The sequence below is a fragment of the Pezoporus occidentalis genome, unplaced genomic scaffold, assembly GCF_034315485.1.
Source record: "Pezoporus occidentalis ecotype Australia unplaced genomic scaffold, CSIRO_AGI_Poc_V1 ctg3, whole genome shotgun sequence".
In the NCBI taxonomy this organism is placed as follows: Eukaryota; Metazoa; Chordata; class Aves; order Psittaciformes; family Psittacidae; genus Pezoporus; species Pezoporus occidentalis.
Genome location: NW_026914940.1, coordinates 18,950,956 through 18,967,889, shown reverse-complemented (window position 1 = coordinate 18,967,889; position 16,934 = coordinate 18,950,956). Strand labels below are relative to the sequence as shown.

General features: G+C 38.4%; 1 protein-coding gene across 2 annotated transcripts in view; it reads right to left on the bottom strand.

The window, feature by feature from the left end:
• Nucleotides 1–320: 320 nt before the first annotated feature.
• Nucleotides 321–16,934, bottom strand: part of DPYS (dihydropyrimidinase) — a 33,669-nt gene continuing 17,055 nt past the window's right edge. Inside the window, exons 7-11 of one of the 2 annotated variants that reach the window (XM_062627197.1) lie at nt 16,645–16,786; nt 15,149–15,291; nt 6,216–6,423; nt 4,035–4,140; nt 321–2,572 (exon numbers count right to left, since the gene is read on the bottom strand). In XM_062627197.1, coding sequence (XP_062483181.1) covers nt 4,063–4,140; nt 6,216–6,423; nt 15,149–15,291; nt 16,645–16,786 — 571 coding nt within the window. In that variant the 3' untranslated portion in view covers nt 321–2,572; nt 4,035–4,062. The remainder of the gene's footprint in view (nt 2,573–4,034; nt 4,141–6,215; nt 6,424–15,148; nt 15,292–16,644; nt 16,787–16,934) is intronic. The other variant, XR_009966346.1, reaches the window with a different exon arrangement.

Below are 16,934 nucleotides of genomic sequence, written 5' to 3'. Positions count from 1 at the left end.
GGAACTCTGCTAATTGTACAGGGAGAAGCTTCTTCATTTCTAATTAAATAAAAATCTATAGGAAATCTAAAAAGATAGTATTTTTTTTTCCATAGATAATACACTTTCATGGTTTGGAGAGCTCAGGTTACAAAATGGGTTTTTATGGAACTCGTAAGACTACTTGCTGTTATCACACCGTGAAAACATCTGTTTTTAGAAAAATCACTAACTTGATTCCTTTGGGCTTTCATGATCTGCAGTCTTTTGTATGATTTTGATCTCAGTAGGTATCCCAAGAACCCAAAAGACATTTGAAAGTACTGGGCATGTCCACAGTATCCAAAGGACTGGCAGTCTTTATTCCTCAGTTTCATTTCTGTCATAATTGAATCATTTTGGCCCTCAGCACCTCATTTAACCCAGCACTGGATGTTAAACATAAGGCAACTACATATATTTTCCATCACTCGAGTGATTTCAGAGGTTTAACCATCCATAGTTTTCACAACCGTAAATTTATTCTAACTACCTTTACTTGTCTCACAGGTGCATCATGCAATTGCATGGATCTAACAATTACTAAAACCTGAAGCCTCAGATGAAAGATTACAAATATAAGATATTGTTGAAAGTAAAAATAGGTCTTTTTTCCCCTCCCTGACTTTTCCCCTACTCTTCCCAAATTTCTGCTTTTCTACAAAGCAAAACATTAATTAAAAAGAATGGATTCATGATTGTCACACACTCTTGATGAGACAAAACATAAGACAGGCATTCTTCATACCACAGAGTTCCAGGTCTGAGAAGCAAAGACAAGCTACATAGAAGACTGCTGCAGAGTAGACATCTGCATCATAGTTAGCCGCACTCTTTGTAGTTAATGGAGACAAACTGGCATTGCAAGAAAACTACCCATCTCATCCTGAAGAACAACAGTGGACAGGTTCATCTAGCTTGGTTTAGATCTTGATGCAGAGATGAATAATGTTCCAGAAGAACATTCTGCTGATTGCAGAGAAGAACTCTCTGCTGATTGCAGAGGGACACTAGACAACAAACTCAGATGCAGACCATTACAGAAGTCAACACTGAACTCCACTCCCTTGTAATAGTCATTGTAATAGTGCTGGATGACTCTTTTTGCTACCCTGCTGCCCCAAAGACAACCTGAGAAATGGAAGCCTGTGCTAGCTCTTTCTGAACATCCCCATTATTACCCTCCATCATCTTACAAAGAAAATTCTACTCTGCGATTTAGAGACATAAGAATTACAGACTTAGTAGGAGCTTGTTTCTCGTACAAGCTCATACATCACTGTATGCCTATGAATATAGCAGGAACCATAAATCTGCTTTCCACTACAAATGAAAACAGTAATTATTACATGCTTTCTGTATCTGTCTTATAATATGAAAGTCTTTCTGTACCTGTTTGGCCCAGGGGTTGCACAGAAAAGCAGGTTATACTATTTCTACACATAGAACTATGAACTCACTGAATGGGCATTTTTGTGTTGGCTTCATTTCTAAACAGTTGCTTAAAAAGAAGGGCTATCATATGTGACAATGCAACTTTAAAAAACATCATAGGTTTCCAAGGTAAAATCTGTCTAGACATGGTAGCAGTAACAGAATCATGCTTCTAAGAATACAATTACCTCTCAAATGGGAAATCAAATAAATAGAGCAATTGAGATTTTTTTTTAATCAGGAATTCTATTCTACACAATCCAAAGTATTAGCTACATTGGGAAAAACCTCACATTTTTCAGTAAAAAAAAAAATATGTTTTTGAAATCAATACATTATGTTTGTGCTCTGGTGTTCCCACTTCATAAGACTTTTAAGTTGTGGGTTATGTCTCTCCATAACACCAGAACCCCAAACAGTATTGTAGGTGAATTCACCAGTACGGTTAGCACAGCTTTGCCTAGGGCGTAGCAAACAAAATGCTTGAGCAAACCAAAAAATGCTTGGCTGTGCAGAGACAAAATGTATATACTCCCTTAAAGACAAGGATCTGGACATGTAGCGGCAGCTCTAAAATAGTGGCAACTCTTCTGAATCAGCACTTTTCTGTCCTAACCTGTTCCAGAAGGGAAAAACAAAAAATCAAATTCAGCATCTCTATCAGAATTCTCTGCATTGCTAAGCACAAGAGAGATCTTTCTAACACGTGAAATTAGAGAATTAGGATTCATCTCCTGTGATCTAACAGAGCAAGAATGTAGAAAATGTGCTTAAAGGCCATTGCATTGCTTTCACTTTATAGGTTAGCTGATACCTTCTAAAGATGAATATTAAGCAATATCATCCCCAAACTTACCTACTTCTAAGAACCTACAGAACTGTTACCACATTATAATTGTAGTTATTACTCCATTTTTTAAAAAGAATTTTCCAATTCTTACAACAAATTTCCTTTTAAAGGGAAACTGCAATGACAACTTTCATGCAATAAGCCCAGTATAATGTTTATTGGTTGCTGTTCTTTCATATTGGCTCTTGAGAAGTTGATTGTAGATTGATTGTTGGAACCAAAATGCACTTCTTTGGTGGGGACAGCAGTGTCATTTTCATTTGCTTTTATCTACAGAGAAGAAGAAGACAATATGACATAATCTTTCAAAAGAAATTCTCTGCTTTGCAGTTTGTCACTCAGAGAGGTAGTAATGGAGAAAGAGTGCTAGGAGCTAGAATGTTATTGCTCCTTCATTCTACTGCAGCTTTAGCCTTTAGTCCTCTCTATTACAAAAGCTTTCTCCCTTATGACAGAGGAAAAAAAACAGGATGCACCCTGTTGCTGCCACTGATGCCCTGGATGAGGTTCACTGTGAGGTAGTTTTAAAGGAATGCTACAATGGAATGTGGAAAAGCTAACTTCATTCTTCTACCACTGCAGGTTTGTCCCTATCCTCATACTAATTAGCACTGAGAACTGACCCATTTTATGTGAGGGGCTTTACATCCATATATTGGGAAATCCTTTCTCAAACTAGCTGATTTCACCCAAAACTCAGCCTGGATTTTGTCATGCTTACTGCTACTCAGTGTTCCCCTGGCCCGTATTAATCAACTCCCCTGTTGCAGTGGACAACACTTCAGCTGCAGCTGGCATGCAGCAGCATCATGTCTCAATTGGGATTGCTGAAGGTCTTAGTTCTATTTTTTCCTGGGGCATTTCTTTTGCTTGTTAAACAATTAAGAGTGAGATGTTGTTGTCTAGTTCTTCCCTCCAGCTGCCTTATCTTGCCCATATATTGCACTGCTAGGTTCCCTTGCTAGTTTCTTCTGAGAGACAGTTCAACTCACAAAGCCAACAGAAAACTAACCCAGAAAAAAGAAGCTAATTGTTTTCTTCTGTCTTAGCAAGTAAACCAACTCATAGAAAGATCCACTGAGCACTATGGCATATAAAGGTCAGGGAGTGTCAATACCAAGCTAGGCACCCTGGACACTGAACAGGGGAGATGCCGGGTGTTACTCCGTTAGCAGCACTGAGCTTTACAGTAGCTCAATTATCTATTATACAACTGCTGGCACTGACTGCAGCACCTCTATTGCATGAAGACAGCTGTGGTTCTTGCAAACCAGATCTATCAGCTTAACCAAAAAGCACAACTGGTGGAAAGTTATTGTCTGTAACACAGGGACACTAAAGAATATATATTTTACATCCAGCTGGTTTTGTTTGTTTGTTTGTTTGTTTCCCTGTAAATTTGAAAGCCAAACAAGTATGCTCTCTGTATTCTTGGTGCTAACTGAACTCAGGATTTCTATGGACCTTCATATCCATCTCTTAGTCTAGCAGTTAAACTCCATTTGCACCTCTCAATTGAGCTTTTTAAATGAGGCTCCAATCAGAAAGAGTTCCTCCCCACCTAGGCTGCCACACATTTTCATCAAATTTAAAGATACCAAGATAACTCAGTTTCTGAGAGGGCTTATTTCAGACAAGCTTGTCACAATCTGGAAGACCTGCTACACTTTCATTTTCTTAAAGTTTCAGAGAAACAGTAAAGAAGTTTTCATCAGTCAAAAGAGACACTTACCTGCAAGAGCCACAACTGGAGAATGAGCCTACTGGTTCTGTGTGACCCATGTTTCTGAGACTATGCCTGTATAAGGTGCTCTCTTAACAGGAACAGGCTGACAGACCTGCAAGAAATATGTTACAAATCCTTCACTATTATTTGTCTTCCTCTTGCAATTTCTAATTGGACACAACGAAAATAGCAGTCCTGTGATAACCCAACTTTGTATGCTATGCATCCCAACACTTTCATCAAACCTCTCTCTTGTAAAAGATCCCTTACACTGGGATCAAACTGTTCAGTTCTCAGCTTTCATCAGGAGCTGGTTGGCTCAATCTCTTCAGCACTGTAACAAAGCAATTCTAAACCATGTTTTTTTTAAAAAAGCAACTGACCATGTTACACCTCATTTTATTGATGCTCTCCCCTCGGAGGCTTAAATAACTGCAATGTTCTCTTACACCAAAAAGAATGACCCAATTTTTTTGCTGCTGCAATGGCAGTATAAATCTGCTCTCAATAGCTAGTTTTCATTACCATTACCTGGTATATATTTTGAATTAAAAGCCAAAGGGATCAACATTGCAAAACAAAACTCATTAACAAAGTACCAAATATCTTCAGTGTCCAGTGGATTAAATAGACTCACAGGCACATACAACTTTGTGCATTATATATATCCTAATTAAGACAGATCCATAGAACTATGATTTCTAAGAGGAACACTGCAAAGAGAATCTATCTGGATTAAAAATGCAGAATGAATCTAATGTAGGTGAACAGTGACCTTTGGAGCAATTGTTTCAATTCAGTTACATATTCAGTGGAAAGGGAAGATTAGGACTACTGGTTCACTTTTCTACTAGGCCTTGAAAGTCCTAGAGGCAGAGAGTATTTTCTTTGCCCTTCCTTTCCCCTAGAAACATTAATGTTCATTCACATTGAAAAGGTGAATAGAATATATAAAATTTGTGGACAGACTTAAATGAGGGATACAGTTTCAAAATAAAAGCAAAGTAGAAACAGCACAGCTAGATGCTAACAGTAAAATAACTGTAGTTTATCTAATTTACCCTGACTTGTACTAGTACCAAAAAAAAATAAAAAATAAAGTGTTCCTTAATGTCTGGAAAACCCAAACCTCCAAAATGCAATAATAAATGCAGTAATCTGTTTCCTGTTCTTTTAGTCCCCAGGGAAAAACTGTGTGTCAGGAGGGGACTTCCCTGCCTATCCACTGCATTATGTGCAGGCAGCCCACCAACCCCTCTGAAAGGCTGATTTGGAGGAAAGCCTCACTCAGTCACTTTCACATGCCTTTCTAAGTCCACCAAGACAACAACAGGAAGAAATATACAGAATTATCTTGGAAGCATTTCAATGGGCTATATCTCACATGGATGCTAGTCTGATTCAACTTTTAGGTCTTGCAGTGAATCACACTGATTAAGGTTGTGATTTTAAAATATACTTTGGCTGCTTTTGAAAGTGCTGATCACAACTGAGTTACGCTAAGCATGCAAAAGCATTCTTCATGAATGCTTTCATGGAAAATAGGCACTAAAAATTCAATCTTTATGTATTTTGCAATATTTCTCTTAAAAAAAAACCCAAAACCAAACCACCAAAAATCCTCAAGAAAACCCCCAAAAAAACAAGAACAAGAGAGTTGTCTTACTTGGTCCAGCAGTGCACTTTTTGCACATGTTCATCTTAAAACAGATTCTTGCTGGAACAGAGCTAAGTCTTCAATATTTTACAGAGTTTAGCCCCAAATATCTGATCCATGAAAGAGTTAGAAAATTACTGATTTCTTCCTCAGTCTAAGACTTCTTCCTGCAGATGATGTTATACCTGTTTGTTTTCCAGTGAATTCAGTGATAAAATGTAGCAGTTAGTCAGATTACTCATGAGCAAAACTTTGTCCACTTTTATTGGAAATGAGATATGTCTATTTCAACAAGCACCCAGGCTAAGTTTACAAGCTGTACAGACTACCCTAAGAGCAGGAACTAGTCTATGACATTTTTCTGTAAGATAAAGAGCAATAAGAATTGAGTCCTCAGTTTCATTTTCTCCCACCTTGGCAGATTTTGATTAGTAAGGGAAATTACTATTGAATCCCCAGACTTCTCTTCCCAAGAGCTAGTTATCCTCATGCTGTACAAAGCATTACAGAGATTTATTAGTTTAATTAACCTGCTCCCGCTGCCTGATTCGCTCGTAGACATATGGAGGGAATGGTGGACGGGAGACATATTTTCCATCTCCTGCTGTGACATTGAAAGCTCCACCTTCATAAACTACTTTGCCTCTTGAAACTGTTGCAACTGGGACTCCATGGCAGACCATTCCTTCAAATATATTGAAGTTGTTGGCCTGATGATGTGTCTTTGCAGATATTGTCCTGTGTTTACAAAACAAAACAACACCCAAAATTGCTCTGATTCTTGCATTTCAATTCATTACAAAATTTTGAGACGCTGATACAGGAAGAAAAATTAGCAGCATTATTAAACTACAACATTGTACAGTACATCATGGAACAGCTGTAAAAATAGGATAGAGCAATAGCATTTCACTGAACAGTAATTGCATTTCAAAAGAATGAAGAGGGAGTCAAAAGGACAGAACTTTGCAGCCTTGAAACGCAAAATTTTCCACTAGAAAGAGGTTGGTGGAAATAAAAATCAGTCTGTAATATGTTATTTGGATAACATGATTTCATTCTGCCTTGTCAAGCAAATATCTGTGCATGATAAAGTCAGAAAAAGCTCTGACCTTTTAACTAGAATGACTTGCAGTTTCAAGTTTTAAAAGCATGGCTGCAATGTTTCAAAGATTGAGACTCACGAATAACACAAAGACTATTTCACTGAAAAGTCAGTAGACGGTAATGAATTTTGGTAACTCTTAATGTGAGTTGGATTGATCCAGTGACTGACAGCCCAAATATCTCGATGCTGCTAAATAGTAATGAGAACATCACACTTCTACACACCTTTCCTCCAACTATTTTAAGCAAATTTTAGACCTCAAAAGTACTCATTTGAGCTACAGTATTATTGCTTTGTTTATGCATAGATCTTACTCTTTATGATCACCATTTTGGAGCCAATTTCTCCAGCCCTGACTGGTTACATCAGAAGCAGAGCCAATGCTACAGCTGACATTAGCATCTGGAAGTTCAGGCTGTGCATTTTTTTTTTATTATCTATTTTCCCTACTGAGCTACATACTAGTTACTCTATCTAAAATATGATTTTGAATTTTAGTGAATTATTTTACTAACTTCCTGTTATTTTTTTATAGTACGGAGAGTTATATTTTTACTGTCATCTATGTTTTCTGAAAGGAAGGAAGCTTCATGCTTTTGTCTAGCAGTCAGAATTTTCCAGAACAGGTGCTCTCACAATCAAAAACCTACCACTCATATATAGCATTAACATTATTCCAGAGACTAAATCTTCTGCAAAAGAATTATCAAAGTCAAAAGTAATATGAAATATTAGTAAAGTATTGATCTGTTTGAAGAAGAATTTTATAAAACTTCTGTTAACATCTTTATGAAAATGTAGAAACCACAACAAAATCTGTATCTTTCTTGAAGTATATCCATTTTCAAAAGTAATCACATACCAAATATTTCAAATGGTTACTTATACAGAGAAAAAGAAAAAAAGAATTTGTGGAAGAATACTTTGTTTTCCTTTTCTATCATTTTGCTGAACTGGTTCACTAAGAAAATGGTTCCACTAAGGGATGCATTTAAATCTTGCTGGCAATTGACTTTTCAAAGGCTGTGGATATAGAAATACTCTCTATCACCAATCTGCCCATAGGAATAAAAACTTTTCCTTATTCAGCACACACTGGACAGAAAACTTACGCATTCCTGCTCAACCAATATCAGCATCATTTTGTGGATTCACAGCGGAAAGAGTGAGCAATAGAAGTCAGACCTCTCTTGTATTCACCAGTCCTATGAACACTATGAAACAACTTTATTCGTGAGTGTTATGATAGACTTACAAATAGTTTGTGAACATATTCCTCTATCTCATTGCACTGGCCTTATGGGACCAATTGCTAGGGCAGTAAGTAAGAACAACTGTAATATAATTATCTTTAATATTCTCTGAGTATATATCATATCTATTTGCACAATCACACTGGGACACAAAAGAAAAATGGAAAAGGTAATTTGACCAAACAGAAAAATAAGATCCTTCAACTCATGAGCTGTTTAATTGTGCTACTGCAGGATCAGAAGACATAAACATGCCTCACAGATAAGTACATCCTTCATAAAAAGATACAAAATGAATGGAAATTAGCACTTTTCAAAGTAAGCTCCATTTGTACAGCTAAACCTTACAATATGACAAAACACATTTCCCAGAGCTTGTCTCAACAACACACTTGTATAGAACTCATTTATAACTCCTGTGTTGAAACAAGCCTTAGATCACGTTGCCCTTTCTGAAGGTTGAAGAGCATTCTCCTTGATGGAGATCACCAAAATTCATCTGTGATTTAACCGTTTCACATCACCAATGGCAGTGAAAGTTTCAGGTGGCAAGCAAGCAACCAATTGAAGCAGAATTAGACAGTATGCTTGGGTCTGAAGCTCACAACTCAGCAACCTTATGCAACATACTTTTTCCTGCTGTATCAGCCATTTCAGTAGCAGACAGCTTGCTGGGAATGTTAGGGAAATTCCACTGTTTGCTCCAAATGTCTTAACACTATTGACTGTTCAGCTAATGGCAAGAACACCTGTAATCTATTTATAATCCATGAAATCCAAGATTTTGTATGCTGCAAGGGTTATCACTTTAATTTCCAAGGGGGTTAGAAGAAAATTAAGAATGTAATTACTTTCAATGGAAATTGGATGTATACCTCACACGGTTTTCTTGAAAATTTCCAGGTACAGGAATATGAAGGAATTCTGTAGTCGACAGCCCTTAGGCAAGAGCAGCTGCTCAACATCTCAGTAAAGGGAAGACACCTCTTTTAGAATTAGTTCATTAATTTAAAACATAGTAATAAAGGCAGCCATAATGAGCTATAATGAGTCCATTGTTGACAAGAAAACAACTGCTTTGTTGACAGCTGCCATAGAAACCCAATTTATGTAAGGGTGAGTATTTGCACTGTAAGCGACTTCTCTCAGTGCTTACAGTGCAGTATCTCTAAGCTTTTTGGAGCCGGGGTAGGTGAGAAATGCCAGTTTTCTGAATAGCATCAGTCTTTGAGAGCTGCCTCTTTATGTCACTTTCAGATGCCTTTGAACTCTCTAGATTGTTAAGCCGCTTTTCTAAAATCTAGACAAAATAGACTGTTCACCTTTCCCTGCTGTCCTGAGCCATTACTCATTTATAATACTAATTAAGTTGAACTTTGTTATGTTGGAGTCATTTTTATTAAAAAGAAAAGAAGGGGAAAAAAGAGAGGAAAAGGAAGAGAAGGTCTTAAAACCTATGTGCAGAAATGCTAGTTATAAGCCTATAATGTGGATTAAAAACCTGATGGCCTATTTTATTTTAAGGAATTGCAATGACTGTACATGCAAATACATGGAGGAAACTTTTTGTAAAGCTGTATTTCTAGGTTCTTAAAAATATCTTTAAATATGTGTTGCCTATGAGTAGCCATATCAAGTGAGGAGATTTGTGGATAAAACAACAGATGCAAGACGTAGGAAGTTAATGTTTGGGAGCTCCAAGTCCAAGTGACTTACTTGAGGGATGGGATCCTTATTTTATGCAATCATATCTCCTATAATTCATCATTTTGAAGTGGGTAGCAAGTGAGAACAGAATTATTTCTCTGATTATAGTAACTCATTTTTCAACAATACCATCAGTCTGGTCCTGTCAATCACTCCAAGCTGATATGGGATGGAAGTGAAAATTCTCAAACAGTATAATGTGCAGGAGAGAAACACTACTGAGAAATTAAGCTTTCAGAAAAGCATAAAAAGGAAAATACAAATTAGTCTATTCAATGTCTAAAGAGGCTCTGGAAGTGATTATCAGAGAGAAAAAGGCAAGGTTATATAAGCAGAAAATGAGAAAGATTTAAATTTTGGGGTGTAACATCTCTAAAATTCAGTTCTCTAAAGAGAGCAGCTGACATTTGGTGAGACAGCAAGTTTCTAGGGAAATGTACACCGTGCTCACTCAGAGAGGGTTATTTTGTTACAATTCACAGAACCACGGAGTCACTGAGGTTCAAAGCATCTCTGGAGATCATCTATTCCAAGGCCTTTGCTCTGATCAGGGTCAGCTAAACTAGGCTTCTCAGGGCCATGTCCAATCAGGTTTTAAGTACCTCCAAAAATGGAGAGACCATAATCTCTTTGGGCAACCTGTGATCATCCTCACAGGAAAAAAACAAAACCAAAACCAAACAAAAAACAACCCACAGTTATTTCTAATGTTTAAATGGAATTTCCTGTATTTTAATTTGTGCCTATTGTTTCTTTCTCCATGTCCCCTTAATTTGAGATAACAGTCCTTTGACAGGAACTCTGATTCTAGTGAATTAGTGTACATTCATGCATGCACATGCTTCCACTTGTGCAAAAAAACATGGGGCTATTGAAAATGCCAGAATATACTTCTCCTATGCATACTTATTTGTATGCCACATTATTTCATTTTGCCTTATTGTGTCTAGATGAAGTTATCCATATACTCGGTATTCAAAATTATGCTCATTCATCAAAAGAGTAAGACAGTTGCAGCATTATTTATTCTAATCATCTGATAAAATCTTGGTTTCTTCCCCTTTCATTTTATGAAAAATTACAGGCAATGAGTGTTTAAATGTTGTAACTTGTCCCCAGTTAAGACTCTGAGGGTGAAGACTTGAACACAAATGAGATAGACACAGGCTGCAGATTTTGCTTCTAACAAATGAAAAAGATTTCCCCGTGAACATATATACACACAAAAAAAGTCACTGAGGAAACATGCCAGCAGACGTGGACACTCTGACTCCTCCCTGATTCGCATCCAGTGACTGTTTCCCCTAAAATGCATAAACCACTGGAAACGGGCTGTTAACCATATCTTCCCTAGTCATGTCATAGCAGGTAGATTATAGAGTAACGCATTCCTTTCCCTCCCTCTCCTACTCATCTGAGAACTCCTGCATTCCCTGCTAATCATGGACCCTGTTCCATCAGCTGTGAACTTGGGGCTGCAGCCACCACTGACTGGCCTAACTATCAGGGTCGATGCCAACTCCACTGGTACATGTGGGGCACTCTCGGGGCCTGCCATGAAGGGACACTCCAGCAGAGTTCAAGTAGCATGGCATGAGAGACTGCTACAGCACAGCCAGCTCTGCTTCTGCATTCAAAAGACCTTTTAGGGTCTATTTAGTGAGTGGTAAAAACCTGATGGGTGAGGTTTCCCAGACTGCACGTTGTCATAATGAAGGGGTGGACTTAGAAAAATTCCATTTGAGGCAAGTGTTTTTATCCCTATGGGTGTTTGATCTTGCCTTTGGGGCCTGATCCAGGGCTTATTTCCAAGGGTCCGAGAGGCTACAGTGAGTTTATTGAGCCCTAATATCTGCCAGGAGCTTAATCTGTTTTATGAGATCTTTAGCACCTTCTGCTCCTACTTTACAAGGGATGCTCAGCTCTTTCCACAGTCTGAATTGGGTACTGCAGTATTTAGATTCCCTGATGAGCATTTCTGAAACAAGCCATACAGATTCTGTATTCTTGCTTGCTTTCAAATATCTAAAGGCATCAGCTATAGAGGACACTAACTTGCTTGACAGGTGACATTCCCTTTCCCTTGCTTACTCTACCTTCTCCTTCTGAAACAGTCTTTACAGTTGCTTTTGTTTCACAGACCTGGGGCTGTTATATTATTTGTGTGTAGCTGAAAGAAGTCCGTGAACATTCCTGATGAAAGAACAGATTAAAATAAGACGGTACATATTTGCTGCCTAAGCGCGTTTTCCAAGCAATACTCACAAAACAGTAATGTGTGCACAGGCTGTGCACAGGGATGTTGAGGGTATTGAGGTCTGCAAGATGGTGATTGATAGCACATGGATGCAATAAACCAACAGGTTACTTTGGTATTTGTGTATTCTTTAATGAATATGCAATATGGAAGCTAAGAAATAGACCTAATGTCAGAACTCACAACCCATCTTTTTTACTAGACAAGTTTCTAATTTATACATTTAAAATGTTTCTTCCCATTAATCCTTTCTTTCATGCAGACCTGCTAAACCAGTATTTAGAAGCTTTTAAACAGTGTAGCAAATCTGATAACTGTTCATATAACCTTTTCTGCAGAAATTACCATAAAACACTACAGAAACAGACCAGTCACTGAAGCTGACCCGTAGAAGGCAAGCCTCAGCTAAAGCAGCAGAGTGCTGGAAGTGGAACCTTGAATTGCAATTGCTCCCAGCTTGCAGAGCTGTCATGTTGAATTCACTAGGTTTTTGCAACCTAGAAAGAGAAAATCCTGAACGCCCAGATAGCACCCAACATGTTGCTATTATGCAATGATGTGGGAGGGAAAATGAAGCTGATTTTGTAGGAATACAAGTTTTTATCTTTTTAAGAGCTTCACTACCTTTCAGAAGGACTTAAGAATCATCATTATAGGCTTCCTCTCACAGATTGTTATAATACCAGTTCTTCACAGTGATACTTCAGCAATTGTCTAACTCTTTAGGCTAGTATCAGCCAGTATTTTAAGACTACAGGAACACAGCATCAACTCAGAACTGGAAAACTGTGTTTTCCTGTTACAAGATTTAGATTTACAAACAAGAAAAGCAGTCATGCTTGAAAGAGGAAGGATTTAGCAAGAAAGAGGAATAAGCCTCTTGTGAAATTGAAAATCACTCCTTAGAGTCAACAAAGCAGGAGGCTGCACCTTGTGTAATACCTTAAAAGGCTGAGGTCCATTAGCTGGATCTTTTTTTTCTGCTGGGCTGTTAATGCCCTCTTCCGGATTTGTAGTGAAATGAATGAAGCACTAGTAAGATTTGTTTATACTTATTCACGTAGTTCACACGATGGTAGCTGTAGAGAGGCTTGTTTCTAGAAAAGCCAAAGGGATAAACAGTGGGAACAGTACCAAATCAAGAAAAAAGTATTGGCTGAACTTATATTCAGGTTGCTCAGTAAGAAAACGTGGTTTAACGTTTGAAAAAATACTTGAAGAACTGCAGCTTCACAGCTGCAGTAGGCAAAATGCAGTTTGAGCACTCAGAAGAGTGAAAGGAGGCAGAAGGAATGTTTGAGAGGCAAAAGGATGAATAATTACAGGAGCTGATGAAGCACCTTGAGAACAATGTCAGAATTCTGCTATTCTTCTAGATTCAGTTGTGTTCCCCCCGCCCTGGCAGAGCAGAAATTGAGCTTGGAAATGAATCCTTCCGGATTTCATAATCAGAGTTCATAGCTCCACTGTACTGAAATACTCATTGCTAGCATCTCAATATATGCTTGCTCAACATGCAGGAAGGCACAATGCACATGAAAATCTCTCTGACCCAGCTGTAGGCAGGCCTCTATGTTTATTGGGGCTGCTGACACTCCTGAAGTTTATTTTGCTGGTGCTGCCAGGTTTTTTGTGGGACTTCTGGATAACAACCTGCATGTCCTCAAGCTTTGCAATTTAAAACACAATGTTTTTCCTCTAACTCTCACATGGTTTTGGTACTCATTAATGTACAGAAATGAGTGAGTATTGCACTGTCAAAACTTAAAAAATAAGAAGATTGGTCAAGAAAATTTTGTTTGTGCAAGGTAAATCTAGGATTAGGCTTTTTGTGCCTCCATTTGGCTTCAAAAAAACACCCCAAGGCTGAAAATCTAATGCCATCTAGGTTACAACTGTTCAGGAAAACCAAACACTGTGATAACCTTCAATAAAGCTGGCCATACTGTCATCATGCCCAACAGCCCACAAAACTCATCTAAGGTTTCTGATAGCTATGTGATGTGGATTTTCTATTTGGATGACACTGATGAGTCTTCAAGGAGGGTCTTCAGCACAGTTGTATGCTCACAACGCTCACTAGAGCTGAGCCCAAGACAAGAGAACCAGCCCAGAACACTTCCTGACCTCCTGCTGCTGCTGTGTGCAGGGCTGGATGTGGCTGGATGTAAGGCTCAGCTGTTAAAGTGCCTGCAGATTTAAGCCAACCTGCTCAGCATTTGAAGACAGGAGATACACTTGTACAGCCCAAGCAAGCTAGCTCTGTGACAGTCAGCTGCCAGACCATTTCCAGGAAGTTTAAACAAGACCAGTATGGGCATAAGAGCCAGAGCAAGACTCAAGACATATAATTCCTGACAAATATATAGTGGCCTGAGTTTGGAGCTATGATCGTGTGAAGGCAGGAATCAGCAATAATGTACAGTATGCTGAGTTTAGGCTCCTAGAAAGACACTTTGTAGCAAAAATGCACCATGTCATCAAGTCTTGCAGAGTGAGACAGCACACCTTTTGTGCATCTGTTGTTGGTGTGACAAGCTCTGTTCTAACAGACTTACTGTGCACAGAATCAGAAAACTCCATAAATAATAGCATAGGTATGCACAGCTTGCGCTTCAGAAGTAAGCTCACTCCTGGCTATAGCCACTGTATTAGCTCTATCAGCTAGGGAAAATACATCAGAAGGGCAAGATCCCACACTCTCACCACCCATCACAGACCTGACCACTTTTGAGTACGTCTGAAGTAGCTGTAAGTTCAAAACACAAGCTTGTAATGAGTCATCCTTCAGGAGCACAGGGTCCTTTCCCTGCTCTCTGCAGTGGGAGGAAGCACTTAACAGAGTTACTCTAAGATCCCAGCATGGTTATTTTTACTCTCAGGATACCAAGTCCTGGTAGCATAATGTACAGACCTTGTTATTTTTGCAGTTGGTCAGAAATCTAGAATTTTTTTAAATCCATCTAGAGATGCTTACATACAGTATTGCAGGGTACAAATAACATGTAAATAATTCATGTGAAGTGCTATCAAAAACCACTATAACTTCAACACAAGGGCTTATTGCTGCACAGAGGCTTTGAGATATTTTTTTCCTGCAGAGAAGCTGGATGGTAGGAAATAACTACCCTTACATACCTTGAAGCTTTGGGATCCCAAATGACGATGTCAGCATCAGAACCCACAGCAATTCTCCCCTTCTTTGGGTACAGGTTAAAAATTTTTGCTGCATTTGTGCTGGTAACAGCTACAAATCTGTTTTCATCCATTTTTCCACTGTGCTGCACAAGAGTACACAAAAGCAAGCTCATTACTTTTTAAAACGAGGAATGAAACAAATGTTCCTGTTATTGAAAAAGGTAGGATGAGTGACAGATCTCTGCCAGCATTCACATCAATATTTTTTTTTAATGTCATACTGAAGAGTTTAAAAGAAATAAAAATAACTATTTGTCTGAGATGCACAAACTGCAATGTACATTCACTGAATACTGTAACCTTATTTTACTTTATCCCACAGGAAAAGGAAAAAAGACAACTTTAAATCCAAACTTTTGTGGATCCAGTCCCAAGTCACCTGAAATAATTTTTTTTAATCTGGCTTTGCATCTTAGTCCTGCTCAGCAGTCTCCTCGGGAGACATAACATCTCTCATAACCAGTATCTAGGTTTTATGAAATGGTGAGACAGTATAAGGAGAGCCTAGAAGATGATAAAGGAGAGGTAAGGCACAATGTGTAACATAGGAAAGGTGATTTGCAAATGTTTTCAGCAATAACACGGACGATAGAACTCTTCAGTAAATGTTTGAGAACAAGCAGTATAAAAATCAGATTTGCTGATGTGACACATCAGCAAAATGGCAAATAATAAGGGATATAAATGCGTCTTGGGACTGTTCACTACTACATAACTAGTTTTAATCCAACCTCTGTGACTGTTCTGTGCTTAGAAAGGCAGATACAGTGGCAGACATACTGCATAGGTCAGTCTAGGAATCAGAATGTCAAAAAAATGTGGTTTTATGGTGGCTTTTGAGCATCTAAGAAGAAAAGCATGAGTGGTGAGCACTGCTTTTCTAACTAATGGCGTATGGGAAGGGAGGAAAGCTTTCCACACAAATTCTCACAGCTGTGTAATATTTTACAAGTAAGAAAAGAGAGGATATTCCTGATTGAAGAACCTTCTGAAAAACTATCTTGCCCAACAAGATGGACTGTTCAAAAGCAACACTGATGTATATATTCCTGTCTTACTTTCATACTAACCACAAGCTAGATTACATTCCAGTTTACACAATAAATAATCACACTAGAGCTATGCCAAAGGTGAATATAGGCAGAAGTCTGCTTTGTACATGCCAGCTTGAATGGAATCCCAGATCAGATAAAAAGAGAGATTCTGAACCACATCCTTACCAAGTTAGATAATTCTACAGTGACAAATAAACATGCCTTGCAGTGCATTATCAATGAGACTTCACTATTGCAAGAGAACTTACTAATAATTAGAAAGTTGAACTAGAGCCTCCAGAACTTAACAGTATTGTGTTCTGAGTTACGGCTGGGCTTAAACCACAACAGAAGGAGAAAACTAACTGTTACAGCCAAATCCAGAAAAATCGATATACTTACAACGCCTTTTTCCCATATGACTGACATCCTATCTTCCACACCATTCACTCCATTAGGGATTTTTGTGAAGTCGTCCTTCCCCTGAGCTTTTTGGCATGTGTCAAAGGTGCAGTTGTCAGTCCCTGTCACAGATAGGTCATCACTGTAGAGAGATAAAGTTCTTTATGAAATAGAGCGTGTATCAGGCAGTGCCACATGGGAAAAACCATTGCAAAGCTTGGTAGATCCAGGAATCCATGCTGCAAGGAAAAACTGGTATGTCCTGCCTTCCTGTCTTCAGTCCCATCCTC